This window comes from Ceratotherium simum, chromosome 7 (assembly GCF_057802395.1).
Source record: "Ceratotherium simum simum isolate JZ-2026a chromosome 7, ASM5780239v1, whole genome shotgun sequence".
NCBI lineage: Eukaryota > Metazoa > Chordata > Mammalia > Perissodactyla > Rhinocerotidae > Ceratotherium > Ceratotherium simum.
In genome coordinates, this window is record NC_141906.1 from 62567075 (window position 1) to 62586745 (window position 19671).

Below are 19671 nucleotides of genomic sequence, written 5' to 3' on the forward strand. Positions count from 1 at the left end.
AGGCATCTGGCAGGGCAGCCTTTGCTTCAGGAGCAAGGGTGCAAGGTTATGTAGGCCACAGCCACACACAGGTCTTTTTTCATTTTCCTCATTACTATGTTTCAAATTTTATTATGAAATATCTAAGCCACACCAAAAGGAAGGACAAATACAAAAAAAAACCACTTAGGCACCCACCCCATAACGTAAGAAACAAAATGTTACCAATGCTGTTGAAGTTCCCCATGCTGCATGTATTTTCAGGGCTCTGGAGAGCTGGGGAGAGATGGGGGTCTGCTCATTTCCACCCGGGAAGGGGAGAAGCATTGATGGGGAAGAGGGAAGCTAACATCAGCATTAACAATTGCTGCTCCATCCAAAGATGGTCCACTTATCGTGTCCCCAGTTAAGGGAGATTTTAGAAGAGTTTGGGGCTAGACTATAGCAAATGTAGAACATTGCTTCCTTCAACTCCCAGTTCAGAGACTTCCCAGATCCCATGGTCTGAATTCATCACTAGTTCCTTAGGGATTGACTTTTACGTCTCTATGTCCATCTATCTCCCACACTTGACTGTAGACTCCAAGACTGTGCATTACTCATTTTTCATCTCTCACAAAGTTCTTGAGCAGAGTCAGGACTCTTTGTTATTGACTTGAATGTGTGATTAATTCTTGGGAAACCCTCATGGTCAGTGGGCAGGGGACAGGAAACTTAACAGAAAGGGAAAGGAAAGTGAGTTGAAAAATAAGAGACCAGAACACACTTAGCACCCAGATCTTGGCTTCTAATACCATTCTCTCATAAAAGGAACTAGGACTCCTTGGAGAAATGGCTCATTCTAAGATTGGGGCAGGAATATACAAGATGAGCCTCGGGCATCTTACAGTGCCAGAAAGTAAGGAAATGTTAAAAAAAAAATACTTTCAACCCAAAGTATGAAATCAATAACTATGAGTCCATGCTGATATAAATAAATAACCGAATAAATGAATAAATAGGAGAGAAGTGACAAATATCCCAATCAGAAGAATTCTGTATACTTCATGTAGGCGCTCCACCCTCAGGGAGGTAGAACATAGCTCTCCCCTTCTTAGGTGTGGGCTGTATGTACTGACTTCCTCCCAAACAGTACTGTATGAAAAGGAGAAAAATAAAAGAGTAACTTCACAGCGGAGAAAACCTAACACACACGACCTCAGCCAGGAGGTCAAGGTCAAAAACAGCAGTGACACGTCCTGGTGATAGTACGCACCCTGGATGTGAAGTAATGAAAACAACACTTTGCTTCTGGGGTCTTCTTCCCCAAAACCCATAGCTCCAGTCTAATCACTGGAAAATACCAGACAGATCCCAATGGAGGGACATCCTACAATGAACCTCACCAGTCCTCCTCAAAACTGTCAGGATCATCAAAAACAAGGCAAGTCTGAGAAACTGTCACAACTGAGAGGAGCCTAAGGAGACATGACAACTAAATGTAATGTGGGATCCTGGAACAGAAGAAGACATTAGGCGGGCTGGCCTGGTGGCGTAGGGGTTAAGTTCACGCACTTGCCTCCAGCGGCCCGGGGTTCACGGGTTCGGATCCCGGTCGCGGACTGATGCACCACTTATCAAGCCATGCTGTGGTGGTGTCCCATATAAAGTAGAGGAAGATGGACATGGATGTTAGCCCAGGGCCAATCTTCCTCAGCAAAAAAGAGGAGGATTGGCAACAGATGTTAGCTCATGGCTAACACACACAAAAAAAAAATTTAGGTAAAAACTAAGGAAATCTGAACAAAATATGGACTTCAGTTAATAATGTATTGGTTCTTTAATTATAACAAATGTATCATGTTGACGTAAGATGTTAAAATAGGGGAAACTGGGTGTGAGTTATATGGGAAGTCTCTGTACTATCTTTGCAATGTCTCTGTAAATCTAAAACTGTTCGAAAAAAACTTTATCAAAAATAAAAAATCAGCATATTCCAGGAAAAACTTAAACAGAACTATAAACAGAGGAAAAAAATAAGAGACTGAGAAGACTTTAGAATCACAGAAGTTAAGAAGTCCCCAACCTGTCAGACCCCGTGAAGAGTCACTTAAAATCAGAACCAAAAGGTCTAGACCAGCCAGGGGGCACTGCCAGGGGCCCTGGAGAGGGCAGGGTTAGGAGTTGGAGAATATGGAAGTCAGAGAGCGAGGGCAGACAGTACAAGGACCTGGAAGCAACAAATGGAGACAGATTATCAGAAAGTGTGGTCTTTAGGGATAGACAGACAGAAGGGATGAAGCACTAGGTCTCAGAAGCCTCAAACTAGATAGACACTTAGCAACACAAGTGAGTCTTTAAAACAGCTGAGGTGGGAAAGTAAAAACCAGGATGTGACTGCACAATAGCCTCTACATACATTTAAAAAGTGCATGTGCACAAGTAATACTCATTTTGCAAGAACACACACATATACCTGTTAAATTTATTAGAGTCTTTGTCTACGGGGAGATCGAAATGAGAATAAACGGGGAAAAATAAATGAATGAAATTGGAGAGGGTTCCTGCCCAGAACAGCAATGAAAATCTGCCGTGAACTGAGTATGAGTAACTGAAACCTCTACATCTGAGGGACTTGTGTGTGTGTGTGTGTGTGTGTGTGTGTGTGAGAGAAAGAGAGAGAGAGGGAAGGAAAAAGGAAAACAGGAGAGCCAGAAGTGGTAATGGAATTAGATTTTCTTCAGAACTGGAGGAAAGGCAGAAGAGAAGGGAATAACGGAAAGGGAGAGGATGGCGCTGCCAGAGAAGGAAGGCAGGAGAGCACAGGATCTAAAGCCTCTCTGTGGGAGGGAGGGAGGGAAGGCCATATCAAAACAAACTGTCAACCAAGGAAGTTTGTTTTTGAAAGCGACAACCTTCCTTGTCAAGTAGGACATTCCTGTATAAGCTTTAAGGAACAGAAAAAAAGAAACATTGGGAGGGGAAAGGAGAAGCCGTGGCAAAGAGAGACCAGCAGCTCAAAGGAAAATCGAAGGTTTGATCGTGGTGTTGTGAAGAAACCACGGACGGGGGTTTGGGCACCCGCACTCATTCTGCCATCAACCCGTCATGTGACCTTGTGAAAATGGCCTAACCTCTCTGAGCCTCAGTTTCCTCATCTTTAAAATGAAGGGTTGAAAATAATGTCTAAGCTCCCTTCTCTGATTCCACCAGTTAATGCAATTTGTGAGTTAACGCAGGAAGGAAGACTGGTAGCACTACCTGACGGTGGCTGCTTTTATACTGTGCTCTTCATTTACTCTCCCGCTTCCATTGCTTATCATCCCAATGAAGTCCGGGGAATGTTCTCTCTCTGTGCCCCTTCAGCAGGCATAGTCATTCACACAACGTAGCACCTGATTCTACATCTTTTATTGTGCCCTCATTTGTCATATATACGGCCTGTGAGGGCAGAGTCCATTCACATCTTGTGCTTCTTTTGTATTCCCACAGGACTGGGCCTAGGAAAGGTGTTCATTAAATACTTTGCCACATTCTAGGCCCAAAATATCCCCAATGGCTAAAGACTCTGAGGGTAGGCATCTCAGTAGAAAACAATGAGAATCAGATTTTTTATTCAAACTTTGATCTGAGGAGCAATCTGAACTTTTTTTTTCTCTTTTCCAGTTTATGATTCCTAGAAATCTGATCCAGTGACCTGACCTTATGGGAATTTTTTATTGACCCTAAACAAGCCACTTCCCTTCTCTGGGCATCAGTTTCCTCATCTGCAAAATAAGGAGGTTGAAGAACATAACCCCTAGGGTCCCTTCCAGCTTGAATACTCTCCACCCGCTGGAGTAAGCTGATTCTATTTAGGCCCCCAGGACGCTCTTAGCAGCGAAGTCCCAACTCACTGTCCCATTCACTGGGTAGAAAGTAACTGTCAGGACTGATTTCACAGCAGGAAGGGGAACGAGGAGAGCTGCCAGCCATGACTGTAATAGATACAGGATGAAGATGGTCCAGAAGGTTATAGAACTTCCCATAAGATCTCAGAGCAGGAAGAAGCTCACCTATCTTCTCACAGAAGAAGGGGTGATGAGATGAACCCACATTCTGCCACCTGTGAAATTTATGTAATTGATATGGAAAGAACATGCTTGGGAGCCAGAATACCTGGGTTCTTCCCCTGACCTCACTTCCTATTAATGCTATGATCTTAGGCAAGTGACTTAACTGCTTTGAGCCTTCATTTCTTACATGATAAGATGGAGTTTATTGTAACGTCTATGGCACAAGATTGTTGTGAGTATCAAATAGGGTGGTGTGTGAAAGTTCCTTACAAAACTTCGCTACTTGAAGCATGGTGACCACAGCCTTATCTGAGAGCTTGTTAGACATGCAGAATCTTGGGCCTCACCCCAGATCACCTACAGTACTGAATCACAATCTCCCTTTTAGGAACTCAAACACTTAATAGCAAGAAAACAAATAACCCAATTTAAAAATGAGCAAGGACCTGAATAGACATTTCTCAAAAGAAGACATACAAATGGCCAACAGATAGATGAAAAGATGCTCAACATCACTAATCAGCAGGGAAATGCAAATTGAAACCACAATGAGATATCACCTCACACCTGTTAGAATGACTATTATCAAAAAAACAAAAGATAAGTGTTGACAAGGATGTGGAGAAAATGGAACCCTTGTGCACTGTTGGTGGGAATGTAAATTGGCACAGGCATTATGAAAAACAGTATGGAGGTTCCTCAAAAAATTAAAAATAGAACTACCATAGGATTCAGCAATCTTGCTTCTAGGTACATATCCAAAGGAAATGAAATCAGTATGTTGAAGAGATATCTGTACTCCCATTTTCACTGCAGCATTATTCACAAAGCCAAAATATGGAAACAACCCAAGCGTCCCTCAACAAATGAATGGATTAAAAAAATGGGGTATATATATAATGGAATATTATTCAGCCATGAGAAAGAAGGAAATCCTGTCATTTGTGACAACATGGATGAACCTGGAAGGCATTAGGCATTATGTTAAGTGAAATAAGCCAGATGGAGAAAGACAAATACTATATGATCTCATTTATATGTGGAATCTAAAAAAAGAAAAAAGTCAAACTCACAGCAGCAGAGAGTAAAATGGTAGTTACCAGGGGCTGGGAGCCTGGGGGAAAAGGGGAGATGTTTGTCAAAGGGTTCAAAGTTGCGCTTTTGTAGGATGACTAAGTCTAGAGATCAAATGTACAGCATGATGACTATACTTAATAATACGGTCTTGAGCACTGGAAATATGCTAAGAGAGTAGACTTCAGGTGCTGTCATCACATAAAAAAATGGTAACTATGTGAGGAAATGATATGTTAATTCCTTTGACTATGGTAATCATTTTGCTACATATATGTGTATCAAATCATCATGTTGTATACCTTAAATATATACAATTTTTATTTTTAAAAATATATAAATAAAAGAGGAAAAATTAAATTAAATTTAAATTAGAAATGTATTAAAAGATCCCCAGGTGATTGGTAGGATTGGTAGGGATAGTAAGTTTTACGAGAATTGTTATAAAATATTCCACAGATGTTAGTCTTAATTTTCACTAAAATAATTAAGGTAATGACACTAATTTACACACACATACACACACACACACACACACACACACGCACGCACATATATCCTTCCTTACAACTGCATTTCCTCTTCTCCCTCCATCAGACCTCGCCACCACCACCACCGTTTCTTACAAGCTCACAGTGCCACCTTCTGGAAAGACCAAGGCAGGAAGACTAAGCCACTCAGGAAAACAAAGCAGATGACAGATGCGATGTTCAAAGCAGGGGAGCACTCACAGGCCTAGAGGACCCTGAGGAGCAGTGACTTTGCCGGAAGATGATACCCTGTGCTGTGCAACATTGTAATCACTAGCCACATAGGGCTATTCAGCACTTGAAATGTGGATAGTCTGAATTGAGATGTGCTGTAAGTATAAAATGGATCTCAAAGATGTAGTACAAAAAGAATGTAAAATATCATATTATTAGTTTTTATATTGATTATATGTTGAGGTAATATTTTATATATATTGGGTTAAATAAAATATATTATTAAAATTAATTTCACCTGTTTCTTTTTACCTTTATAATGTAGCTACTAGAAAATTTTAAATTACATATGTGATTCACATTATATTTCTATTGAACAGCTTTGATATCAGCTATGTTTGTTCAGAATATAGATTCCCATGGATCTTAATTTCTTCCCCCTCAAATATGTCTCCACTAGGAGTCTTTACTTCTGCACCTCAGTAATTCTCCTTCCAGCCTCAGCTCCACAAACAGCATCCAGCAATCCTTCAGGCTTGCAGCACATTCTTGTAGGAATCACCAGCCCCAGAAGAGAGTCTGGTACATAGTAAGTGCACAATAAATATCTGTGGAATGAATGAATGAGCGAGTGAAGTGCCCTCAAGTAGAGGGGCACATTGTCCTGGATGAGTGGATCTCTTTTTAGAAGCAAACAAGTCGTAAGTCATTTAGAGGGAAATTTGGTGAATTACATGGGACAAATCAAATCAGATAAACCATTTATTATTTTCAAAACCAAAGCCTGATTACAAAGTCATGTAACAAGTTTTCTTAAGGCTCTCCCAACCCAGTACTATTCAAACCTGGAGTCAGAGGTCTCATTTGCAAGTTGTAAGTTGTGCTTACAAGCTGAGTGGCCTTGAAAGTTCCAGAGCTTCAGTTCCCTGTCCCACGCAGCCAGACCTCATCCACTAGCACTCACTTCTGTTAGCGCTTTATGGCTTTCCAAGCACTTCCTTACCTGTTTGATTTTCACAACTGCTATGAAGAAAGCCAAGTAGTGAATGAAAGACCTGACACCATAAAACTCCTAGAGGAAAACATAGGCAGTACACTCTTTGACATCAGTCTTAGCAGTGTCTTCTTGAATATGTCTCCTCAGGCAAGGGAAACAAAAGAAAAAATAAACACATGGAATTACATCAAACTAAAAAGCTTCTGCATGGGAAAAAAAATCAACGAAACGAAAAGACAACTTACCATTTGGGAGAGGATATTTGCAAATCATATATCGGATAAGCAGTTAATATCCAAAATATATAAATAACTCATACAACTCAACAACAATAAAAAAAAACCCAACCCCATCAAAAAATGGGCGGAGGATCTGAACAGACATTTTTCCCAAGAAGATATACAGATGGCCGACAGGCACTTGAAAAGATGTTTGACATCACTAATTATTAGGGAAATGCAAATCAAAACTACAACGAGATATCACCTCATGCCCCTCAGAATGGTTATTATTGAAGACAAGAAATAACAAGTGTTGGAGAAGATGTGGAGAAAACGGAATCTTCGTACACTGATGGTGGGAATGCAAACTGGTGCAGCCATTATGGAAAATAGTATGGAGATTTCTCAAAAAATTAAAAATAGAACTACCATATAATCCAGCTATTCCACTTCTGAGTATTTAGCCAAAGAACACAAAAACGCTAATTTGAAAAGATGTATGCACCCTTATGTTCACTGCAGCATTATTCACAATAGCCAAGACTTGGAAGCAACCTAAGTGCCCATCAATGGATGAAGAGATAAAGAAGATGTGATATACATATACAATGGAATACTACTCAGCCATTAAAAAAGATAAAATCTTGCCATTTGTGACAACATGGATAGACCTTAAGGGTATTATGCTAAATGAAATAGCTCAGACAGAGAAAAACAGTGTATGATTTCACTTATATGTGGAAGATAAACGGACATATAGATATGATATGGAGACCAGATTGGCACTTACCAGAGGAGAAGGGAGTGGGGGGAAAGCAAAAGGGGTAAAAGGGCACATATATATGGTGACAGATGGCAACTAGACTTTTGATGGTGAACACGATGTAGTCCATACAGAAGTCAAAATATAGTGATGTACACCTGAAATTTATATGATGTTATAAACCAATGTTACCTCAATTAAAAAAAGAAAGCCAAGTAGTATAATTTATTCTCTCTTTTTTATAAATGATAAGTCAACTGATTATCCAATTTCCAAAGGTACCCTTTCTCTCCACCACCTGCTGCATGCTTTATCCGCTGCATTACATGGTTAATTTCAAGGGTTCATTGGCTGTTTTACAGTTTTCAGGTATTTCATATATGCATATTCTTTAAGCGCATTTGACCGGTTTTATGAATTTGTTAAAACTTTCCATCTTTCTGGCCTCAGTCTTCTCATCTGTAAATTGGGAGGGTAGAAATAAATGATCTCTTAGGTTCTTTCTGATGCTAAAATCCTATGGATCTCTGAAACTTGACTGAAGGTGCACCAAAGGCAGAAGCCTTATGTTTAATTCCCTTCACACGTCGCCTGCAGGATTTTGCACACGCAGAGTTCTTAAACAAGGTTGACTGGCTTTGCCTTGCATAAGAAGGGAGCTGGAATGTCCCTTGCTCTCACTGAGCCCAGTTCTACACACACACACACACGGACACAGATACACACACACACACACACCACCAGCTGCTCTAGGAAGGAAAAGGAGTATGGCGAGAGGAAAAAGAGGGTGGCACTATTTAAGTTGTCTGGACCAAAGCCGCCCAGAGAATCCATATCTCAGATTTCATCCTCATGAAATATTCAGTGAGTGCTTCCTGGAGCTCCCATGAGTGTCGGAGGCTGTCCTTCCTGGCATTCTCTTTGCATACAGATCCCTGGGCCCAGACCTCTCTGTGCCTCTCTCATCCTGATCTCATCCTCCCCTTGTGCTGCTGTCACTGTGTCTTTGCCTTTGTCTCCTCTCTCTCCCCATCTGCGTCCCCAAAGGTCTTTCTCGGTGTCTGCCCCCCACCCCCACCTGCATATCTGCCTCTCTCCCTGCCACTGTCGCCCCTGCCCAGAAGGTGACGATTCTCCCCTTTGGGGGCCTCCCCAGGACATGAGCCTGGGTAGCTCTCCTCTGCTTTGCCCTCCAGAGCGCCACATGCCTGAGCATGGAGAATCTTCAGGACTGTGGAGATGAGACGCCCTGTGGAGAAGAAGAGCCAGACCAACCAGGGTGCCCAGAGGGTAGGGGATGGGGCTGAATGTGCACCAAAAGAGTTGAGGGTAAAGTTGAGGAGTGGGGAAAGAAAAACAGCTCTGAGGGGAGGAGCTGGCTTCATCAGACACCTGGGCTGGGCTGGGGGTCAGAAGCCCCTAAGTGGGAAAGAGAGTAGTCAGGGGTCCACCTAGGGCCCCTGGGGGAATCAGCTGTGACCCACAGCCCCTGGAAGTAAGTCTTTGCCCTAATTAATGTGCACCCATCACCCCACAGGCAGGCTCTGCCCTGGCTCACCAGCTGCTCCCTGTTCCCCTGGAACTTTCCTCTGGGGAGCTGGTCCCCACAACACCCCCTTCTGTCACCCCTGCCCTCAGGGATTCTTCAACGCCTGGCCTGGCCAGGATGCCTGTTTCCCATGTGGCTCAGAGGCCACCCAACCAGAAGAGGGCAAGGACACGTTCGTCTGCCCAGGGCCTGGGCGAGTGTTCCAGGTATGTCCTCTGGCAGTGGGACCCAAGGACAGGCTGCGTTTCCAGGGCTGTTTTGGTCTCAAGTTCAGCTCAAGTGTAACCTGACCAGGGTTAGCTCAGGTTTCCAAGTGACTTGGGGATAGGGTTGCCAGATAAAATACAGGGTGCCCAGTTGAACTTGAATTTCAGATAAATTATGGATAATTGTTTGGTATAAGTATGTCTCAAATATTAAATGGGACATACCTATACTAAAAAAGGATTCATTGTTTATTTGAAATTCAAACGTAACTGGGCACTCTGCATTTTTATTTGCTAACTCTCGCAACTCTAACCAGGAGGACAGGGCCGGCTGTTGTTCTCCACCATGACCTCTCTGAAAACACACCCTGGCCCAAGCCCTGCCAACTTGAACTTTCCCTTTAAGCCAAAAAATATGCATGTGAATTCTTCCTTTCCTGAAATTCCCAGGTCTGTTTGACGGAAATGGTAGCACCAGCTGGACCCTAACCAGCACGTGGCTGTAACCTTCCCTCTGATCTGACTCCTCTCCAGCTCTGTTGATCCCTCACTTCCTCTCCCCTGCCCTTATCTTCTGGTCCATCTCAGGCAGGGTCACAACAGAAGCATTGTGTGTGGTTCACCACAACCAAGTACTAACCAGCCAAGCGGAAACTGCTTTCCCTCCCTCCCCAACCCCCAGCCCAGTGATGGGCAGTGCCCCTGCCTCCCAGGCTACCAAGATATTGGAGAGCCAAGGGGCTGTGTCCAGCGAGAACACAAGAACTGCAAGGATGGGGCCACCTGGAACCAGGAGTGGCTATGTCTGACCAAGGATCAATGGAGTGACCACTGTGCCCACAAGGTAGGAGGCTGCCACATATTGTACCTCTTGCACTCCTGGCCTTCTGTCCAACGATTCACATGCCTAACCTGCTAACTGCTGGATTCATTCCACTAATCTCTCTCTAAAAATATGGAGACTTGTGCCCTATACTCTGAAGCTGGGGAGAATTGGGGAAAACCTCCCCCAGGAAGGTGTCCCCAAGAAGCTTGAGTCTTTGTGCAGGTGTGTGTTACGCCGGGAGATGCCCATGCCTATGACCCAGGCCTGGGGCTCTGTCTGTGCTGGGAACAACGTTCAAGTGGAATGTGTGGCCCCCTGTGCCCAGAGACACAGAGACACGCCCTGCAGCTCAGCTGCTCTGAGAGCGTCCCACAGATTTCCATCACTGAAGGCACGGGGAGCAAGGTACAGTGCCCTGAGGTTCAACCCTATGCTGAGCCGGGGCAACTGCAGAGAGTGCAGATCCAGCACCTGCGGCCTCTGCCTCCTGACAGCGTGTGTCACACGCTTGTGCATGGGGCCCAGGGCCCTGCTCACTGACCCACAGCGCTGGCACAACCTCTGGTACCAGAGAAAAGGACTCATTCTTGATTTAATTTCATCCTGTAAAACTCCTTGAAGAAGTCATTGTGTTCATTAAAGAGGGAGAAACTGTCATGGAAATCTTCCCGTGTGAGCAAGGGACAGTACCCAGAGTTACGACTCCAGCTTGCCCCTACTCGCACAGAGCTCTTAGACCCATTCCCACCCCCACCTCCCCTCCAACCCTGTCAGGACACTCAGACAGGGCTCAAGGAAGGCCCTGTGCTCTCCTCATCTCCCTGCCGGACCAGTGTGCTACTCACAGTGTCTTTTTTTTTTTTTTTTTTTTTAAAGATTTTATTTATTTATTTTTTCTCCCCACAAAGCCCCAGCAGATAGTTGTATGTCATAGTTGCACAGCCTTCTAGTTGCTGTATGTGGGACGCGGCCCCAGCATGGCCGGAGAAGCGGTGCGTCGGTGCGCACCCGGGATCCGAACCCGGGCCGCCAGCAGCGGAGCGCACGCACTTAACCGCTAAGCCACGGGGCCGGCCCTACTCACAGTGTCTTAAGGGAAGACCTGACACTGGGTCTCCCCTTCCCAGGAATTTTACCTTCTGGACAGGCCTTCCTCACCACATGCTGTGGGCCATCCCTGCCCCCCTGGACCAAGGGCAGAAGCCTGTCCCTCTTTATGTGGTCAGGATGGACGGTAAGAGAGCTGGACAGAGGGAGGCCCCAGGGAGGCCTGCAGCTCAGGACCACACATGGGCAAGACTTGCCCTTACCTGGCATAAGCGTTGCCCTTGCAAGCAGAAGCTGGGGGGTGATAGGCAACATCTCCCCCAGGGAGGGCTCCCCAAGAAGTGCATGTGAATTCTGACCCCTCAGTTTTTTAGAAAGTTGAATCCTGCCGTGTGCAAGTCAGGGATGGACAGCTTCTGTTGTATCTATGCACTAGGAAAAACTCTCTCCCCAGGTCTGCAGGTTCAGGGAGATTCTGTCTTGTTCTAGGGACGGGCTTCCTGGGCCTGACCAGACCAGGTCATGAACTTCTGCACTCCCTGGGAATGCCCCTCAGGGATCCCGGGCTCCCAGGCCAGGATGCAGGTGAGCATCACTGCTGACACCTGTTGCCTCTCTTCTCCCTCCTCCACTCTTCCCAGATCCCAGCACGAATCCATCTGAAGAGTGGCTGCTCTTTCTCATGTTCTGAATCTTCCCAGAAAAGTCAAGGGAAGGACATCTGAGCTCTCCTTGGTTGCTGAGCCTCAACTCCACATGCCTTGGAGATCCGTTGCCCCCAGAACTGGGCATCCAAAACCCCACAGTCTGCCTCCAGACCAATCATACACTGGCCTTCCTGGTGACCTGTGAGCATTCCCCTGAGTACAACCTGTGAGTGTCCAGAGAACACCACCCTGCCACCACCAAGGCCCTGGAGAGGAAATGCTCCTGTGCCTGCAGCCACCTCCAAGAGACAACACACTCCCTCTTTTTCTATCCCCAGAGGCCACTTCTATAACACACTGGAGGAATTTGACTGGGGGCGCTTCCGGGCCCTGGCTGAGGAGTCCCAGCGCCAAGATCAAAGCCCCTACCTCTTTCTGCAGCAGTTCCAGCAGCCTGGGGTCTTTGTCTTTCGTCTGAGCAGCAATCGGCATCGGAAGATGGTTTGTCTATGATGGTTTGCCTCATTTAAGACATTATCCCACCATTTCCCCTCACTTTAAAAAATATTGCCTCCTGACCATCCCAGACAGATCTCCAAGGAAGGAGATGCCCTGGATGCTTCTATCAAGGTTTCAGTATCAATCCTAGCAGATAATTCTGGGGACGCCAAAGGTTCACTCCATAGCAGCCCAACACATGATGTGTAAGGAGGGGAGGACTGTGAGGATGACAACACAGTGCGTATCTAAGGACATCGGAATGTCTGGCCATCTCTCAGGGCCCTCCACTTCATAGCCCCTCCCCTTCTTTCGTCCTGAAGGCACAAATCCTAAGCCATCTACACAGGCTTTTACACATGTGATCTGCACATAATGCCACCACTGATCCAAGTGCACTGTCTTGGTCACACACAGGGTCTAGTATCTTGATCCATCAGCATAACTTCTAAGAGGTTGTGCTGACCCAGCCCTGGAACATACAGACAGCTCCTCAGACACTTATCTGATGTGAATTCATTTCCCAGGGAAAACCCAGATTCTGGTTCCCCCAGGTATGCGCAAAGATCTGGACCATTCGGTTAGTGTAGACAGGCCTGGGTCCCCACTCTGTCCCCTGGCCGGTCTCTGGCAGACAGTGAGACAAAGGCTGAACAGACTTCTCTCCACCCAGTACATCCGCACCCTCCCGCCAGGGGGCTAGTGCTTTGCGGAAGGGCCCTTTGTCTCCACAACTCCCAGGTATCTGATCCAAACGGGCATCGCCAAGATTCCCAGGCGCCCGAAGAGGTCTGACTGGCCAGGAGTCCTCGGGGAGATTGTCCTGCTCCTGGGGCTCTGCCTGCTTCTGTTGGTGAGTAAAGCTGGACAAGTGACATCTTGACCGCTGTGGGTGTCCCAGTCCCCATTTGCAGTAGGCATTATAATAGTTGCTAAGATGCAAAAGGGACAAAGGTGCAGCCTCAGGCCTCCCGTGGTCAACGTTTAGAAGGAAGAATATAGACAAGGAAACAAATAAATGTCAGCCAGTGTTAACGGAGTATGTCCACATAAAATGTGTCCAGGGTGCCCTGGCTGCACAAAGGACAGATTGACTGTTCTCCCTAGGGGGGTCAGGACAGACTTTTACAAAGTCTGTGATCCCTAAAAGAGGTTTGAGATATGAGATGTATAAGAATGTGGTCCCTGTGCTAACAAAGGGGTTGGCGAGCTGGGGTGAGGGGAGGGTAACACATTTGGGAAGAGTGGTGGGGATGAGAAAGGGAGTATTATGAGCAAAGGCACAGAGGTGTGAAATGACATTCACCTGCTCAGGGAACCAAATGTGGTCCTCTGTGACTGCAGTTTAGGGCGCAAGGACAGGAATGAGCTTGGAACTGAGAGAAAGGCCAAATTGTGGGTTGTCTCATGGGCCCTGCTAAAAAGCTTGGACTTTATACTCTAGGCAGTGGCAATTCATTAGGAATTTTGAGCAGGGGAGAAACCCTGGTAAGACTTTTACTTTTACTCTAGCAATAGGGTAGAAGACAGAGATGGATTAGAGAGGAGAAAGCTACAAAGAGATAAGCTGTTAGAATGGTCCAAACGAGAGAAGATGAGGTGCTCCCTAACCATGGCTAAGCAGAGATCTTCCTTCTCTCAGAGTCTTCAAACAGGATGCTTCTCACTCGGTTTCTCCTTTTCGTTCACACCACTGCATTATGTACCTTGTAGATTCAGTGTCACAGCCTGAGCTGGGCCCGGAAGGCTGCTCCTCACCCCACCTTTCAGAAGCATCAGCAAGGATACCACCTGGATGCCTACACTTTCCCAAGAACTGGGATAACCTCAGTGAGGAGAGGCCAATCACACCAAGACTCTGAAACCCCCAGAGTTGAGGGAGGTCACGGTGAGTGACAGACTTGGGCTAGAATCCCAGAGGGGCCCCCAAATCCACCTGGCCAGCTCCTGCTTCCTTTGTTCATCTTCCTAGATTACTCATTGTTCCATTCCTCTCCATTCATTCATTCGTTTGCTCAGTAAATATTTACTGAGTGGCCACTGTATGCCAGACACTGCCAGGTTCTAGGAGCACACAGTGTAGAGAGGGATAGAGACATCGAAATACAAACTGTCCAAAAGAAAGGCACAATAACCATGTACAAAGCTAGGAAATGACGAGTACTACCTAGAGGAGCGAACTGCAGAAGGCATTATGTGTCCTGCGGAGGTGTTTCACCTTCTACTCAAAGTATGGTCCTCAGAGAACAGCGCTGGAGTTTGTTTGTTCTTCTCAAACTTCAACGTGATTATGAATTACCTGGGGATCTGCTGCTGCAACAGGTCTGGGATGGGGCTTGGAATTCTGCGTTTCTACTACGTTGCTCAGCAAAGTTAATGCTGCTCATCCAAAGACCACACATTTAGCAGCAAGACTGCGCCTAGATGGTTGAGGATCTGTAGGAAGAAGGTACATTGAAGATCTGTAGGGCAGCTCATATTTGCATTTCAGGAGGATAATCCTGCTTCCATTCCTCTGTAGGTGGGAGCTGGGAGGCCGAGGCGCAGGTAGACCTGGAGTGGTTTGACACAGAAACCTTCTTTGGGATCCTACATAGGCAGTCTCTGTCAGTGATGACCACAATCAACCAGACCAATGAGGAGGTAAGCAGAGAAGCTGGAGAAGCAAGTGGAGCCAGAGACAGGTTTGTCTCTGGGAGAGCTGGTTATGGGCCACAGACCATGAAGAAATCCTCAGTCTACCCATAATCAATCAGAAAAAAAGGGAGAGCATATGGGGAGGGGAGAGAAAAGATTAAATTCTGGACTGATATTATGAGACGTAGGGCCTCAGATCAACGGTAGGGAATCCACGAAGGCCACCTCTGGAGTCTCTTAGATCCCCATTCCCGGTCCTTAGCCCAACTGGGTGAGAAATTCAGGCCAGTAGGTGACAAGTCTTACGAGCAAAAAGAACACACTAGAAGTCCAAGTATCAAAACTTTGCCAGGCGTTCCCCAGGCAGAATGTGTGAGCTAGGACTTGCCGGGATCTGCCTGGGCTGGTCTTCACCCATTCCTTCCAACCGTTCAGGCCTTTTGTCCTCTGGCGTTCTTCCACAAACTGGCAGCAGGGGGCGCTGCAGTCACAGCAGCGAAAGAGGCTGAGTGGCTCACAGAACTAAGCTCACAGGCAAACACGCTCTCTCACAGCTCAAACTCCTCTGCCTCAAACTTGTGAGCGAAGCCCGTTCTCCCCGGCAGCTGTGGGGTGCTGAGCGTCGCATCCCAGCCTCCGCTGACCAGTTTCGAGGGAGCCCCCAGAGGGAGCAGCAACAGGTTGGACTGTGTTCACACCTTCCCATCTGGTCCCTTGTGCCCAAAGGCAACTCTCCCCCCTCACTGCGGCCCGGGCTCCCCTGTTAGCGCCTCTCCCACCTGTTCCATCTCTCAGGCTCCAGAGTTTTTAGCCCCACCCCCACCCCTGAGGATTTCTCACCCCCTTTGCCGCTGCTGCCGTGCCCACCCAGAATGCTCTGGAGTTCCCCGGGAAAGCTGGTGTCCAGTGCCCGAGGCTGCTGTCCCTGGAGGCTGTAGCCCCTGCAGGTGAGCAGGCAGAGTTGTCTCTGACGCCAGGCTGCTGAGGCCGCTGCCAGGGCTGCAGAGGAGGCGGCCAGGCAGAGGGGGCACCTGGCAGGCGAGTACACAGCAAGCCTTAGTCACCAACTGAAGCTCCTTCGCCAAGACCTCCGTGCCAGGCAGGAGCAGTGGGGCTCCTTCTGCTCAGCGCTGATGGTGGCTCAGCGGCTGCTGAAGGCACAGACAGGCCCCCGGCCCGCGAAGTCCTCCCAGGCTGGGGAGAACCCAGAAGGGTGTGTACCTGGTGAATCTGAGAGAAGCTTGGTGACATCTGCGCTAGGGGAGGAGCAAATGTGGCTTTGTGGGATCCCGGAACTGGCCACACCAAACTGTCCTTTTCCCACTCCTAATTGCCCCTCCCCCATGCCCCTTACAGGAAAGTCCCCCAGCTGGACGCTGCCCTGGGCCGCCTGTCCCAGGCTGTGCTGCAGGAGGGCCACCGCCTGAAGGCCTGGGGCGTCCTGGGCACCGGCACTGGGGCGGAACTGCTGCGGCCAGGTGAGCAAGCCTCAGCCAGGGCCCCCAGGAAACCTGGCCCTGCGTTCAGGGCAACAGGCCCTGCAGAAACTCGAGTCCCACCCTTAAGAAACCCTGCAGGGGAGGAAGGGAGGAGGAGGGGTAAACACAGTGGAAACCCCCGAGGCTGGGAGGGGCTTCCTGTGCAGCGCCCTGGGCAAACGTCTGTGTTACAGAAGAAGGAGCCTCCGAAATGGGAAGAGCAGAGGAGGAAACAAACAACACCATCACAATAATATCTTTACATATAAGGTAGCACTTCCTGAGAGCAAAAGCCTGACAGATGAATGCACAGGGCCAGGTTTGGAAAATACTGGACTTGTCTGGCAGGAAGAGTGGGAGAAGGATCCCCTCAGGGACCTCGTAGGCATGCTGAGTTCTAGGAGTCTCCCAACCCCATCTGGTCACCCCATAGGCTGTCACAACCATTTCCCAAGGCCCTCGAAATCACTGCTGGCCTGCAATATGATGATGTCACAGAGTCATGTCCCAAATGTGGAGTCCCAACCTGGACTCAGCAAAAGATAAGGTCCCTTTCCTTGGGACGCATGTGCTACACCTCGGTGCTGGGGTGTGGTTGGGGTGGGGTTCTCCCAACTCCTTCCAGTCACCAGCAAAGGGAGCCCGTAGTTACCCTGCTGGCCTCAGACCCAGGGCTGAGGAGGCCTTTGCTTTCCAGCAGCCTCAGCAGGCCCTCAAGGGGGTGCCGATGACATCACTGTGAATCCCGTCACCAAGTTGATGGTCCCTGGCCCCAACTGCATGATGCTTCCAGCCAGTGGTCACACAGGGTCCGTCCCCCCTGGCTACTTCATCCACCCTGATACTGGGTGGGTGCTGCCGGAGGCTGGAAATCTGGGTTATGATCTGCACGAAGCTACCCTGGTGCCCACCACGGACTCCAGTTCCAGTGAGACCCTGACTACTAAGTAGCCCCAACCCAGCCGAGGGCTCACTAGGGCCCTCTTGAATAAACTCCCAGGGGGCACAGCACAGGAAGCAGGGCTCTCTTCTTGGACAGTGGGGCTTGATGCCCAGCAGAGCAGTAACTGCCTTCTCCTCCTTCCTCAAAAACATTCTTGCTGCAGAGGGCGCCGTGTTGAAGAGAGCTGCTAGATGAAAGAAAGCTGTGCCCGAGGCTGCTCTCTGCCCATGCTCTGCAGGGCTAGGGAGGGAGGCTGGCACGTCAAGGGTAACAAGGCCTCCTTGTCTCCCTGTCCAGGTGGCGTCCGAACATCAGAAGCTGCCATCCTCCCCTACGTGCCCTACCCAACCTGTCCTGCCACAGGCTCCCCTCCAGCCACCCGCCTGCCTTCCTGCAGCCAAGAAGGACATCACAGCTGGTGGCTCTCATGACAGACCCCATAACTGGCATCGAGGTGCCTGTGCTGGCTGTGACTCTGCACCCCCAAACAAGGCAGTGGCTCACTCTTGGGGGGGCATACTGCAATCCCCTCACCAAGACCTTGGTCCCTCTAGAGTTGGGGGGCCCCATGGAGGACCCAGTCACAGGAGGCATCTCACCAATCCTGGGAGTCGGATTGGATGAAAACACAGGTCTCCTGGCAGCCCTCAGTGCTCTCCTCCCACCCTCTCCTCCCTGCCTGGCCTGGCTTCCCAATCCCCTCCTCTCAGCCCCCTAGACCCTCCGTGTTCTGGTCCATCCCAGCCCCCTCTTTCCACCCTTCATCCCCACTCTGCCTCTTCCTCCCACCTTCCCTCTCCTTCCTGGCTTCCCTCACTCCTTCCCCCTCTCCAGCACAGTGCCCCCAGGGAGGAAAAAGAGAACTGAGCTGGTTCTGCAGTAAAAGTAATTGGATGTTTTTCAACCAAGAAGCAACGTTCCTCCTCCTGCCACCACCACGTGCTCTCCCTCTGCCCTCTCCCTCACCCCTTAGTCACCCCCACCTCCACAACTTCTGATCCCCCACCCTTGTCACTCTCTCTGCCCTCAGGCCATAGTTCTCCCTCATGCCTCATCTGCCTGCATCTCTGGTCCTTCCGCTTCCCACCTCACCCTCTTGGGTTCCTGCTTCCAGGTCATGTGCTTGCCCTGGGAGGGCCATGAGATGCCTCGGGGAACCTCATGCTACCTGGTGACAGCTTTGTGGAGCCGCTGAGCAGGAAGACAGTCCAGCTCCAGGGGACTTCCCTACAGGAGGGCCAGACATTGCCCCACATGGGAGGGCCACAGGCCCTGCTGGATGCCAATGTGCTGGTGGCCCAGAGGTGAGTGATTACAGTGCTCCAGAGGCACCAGGAGAGGCTGGGTCCAGGGTCCCTGGGCTTCTGGAGGCTGCCACCAAGGACATGAGACACACACTGGCCTTGAGTCTGCACCATGTCCTGCAACAAGCTCAGAGACTGGAGAGACAGCTGGAGGCCACGGAGGGCATTGAGGCCAGCTGTGGGAGAATAGGTACACGGTGATCTGGCAAAAGCTCTCAGGCCCTGAAATCCCAGGCCCAGAATGACCTGGTGCTTCGGTGCTCCTCAGCCCATAAGCCCAGGGACAGGACTGCAGCCCCCTGGCCATGCACACGCGTGACCAAGGGAAGAGAGAAGGAATTCGATGACTTCATGCCCCGACTTCACAAATGCTTGGCTTTTAATCTCTGTCTTTCAATTTCTTGCCAATTCCACTGGGTCTTATGCTTTATGTTTGTAAAGTGTATATTCTCTTGTTATTTCATAGGATCCCCAAATACCGTAACACATTGTGACACCCATTTGACCTTGGGGAATCTGAAGTTCAGAGAGTTAAGTGACTCACCCTACCAGGGTCCTATAGCTAGTTAGCTGCACAGCCAGGCCTGAGGCCTGAGTCTCCTGAGTCCTCAACTCTCTTCTCACTTTTATTCCTGCAACAGCCTTCAACTTTCCGTTAATAAGCTCAGGAAAGGATCCCACCCAACTCCTCTACCTCCCCAACAGCACTAATACAGGAAGGGCAGGGAAAGGAAGTGAGAGTGGCATCTTCCTGGAGCTTATCT

At 48.5% G+C, this 19671-nt stretch overlaps 1 protein-coding gene across 1 annotated transcript in view; it reads left to right on the forward strand.

The window, feature by feature from the left end:
* LOC106801407 (uncharacterized) overlaps positions 1–19671 on the forward strand; it is a 36190-nt gene that overhangs the window by 13202 nt on the left and 3317 nt on the right. Inside the window, 20 exon segments of the mRNA XM_087434085.1 lie at positions 8820–9062; positions 9310–9527; positions 10210–10371; positions 10576–10758; positions 11481–11534; positions 11536–11587; positions 11890–11985; positions 12102–12273; positions 12386–12548; positions 13219–13398; positions 14259–14433; positions 15067–15188; positions 15737–15862; positions 16160–16395; positions 16539–16660; positions 17361–17588; positions 17901–17990; positions 17993–18235; positions 18718–18939; positions 18942–19097. Coding sequence (XP_087290211.1) covers positions 8820–9062; positions 9310–9527; positions 10210–10371; positions 10576–10758; positions 11481–11534; positions 11536–11587; positions 11890–11985; positions 12102–12273; positions 12386–12548; positions 13219–13398; positions 14259–14433; positions 15067–15188; positions 15737–15862; positions 16160–16395; positions 16539–16660; positions 17361–17588; positions 17901–17990; positions 17993–18235; positions 18718–18939; positions 18942–19097 — 3243 coding nt within the window.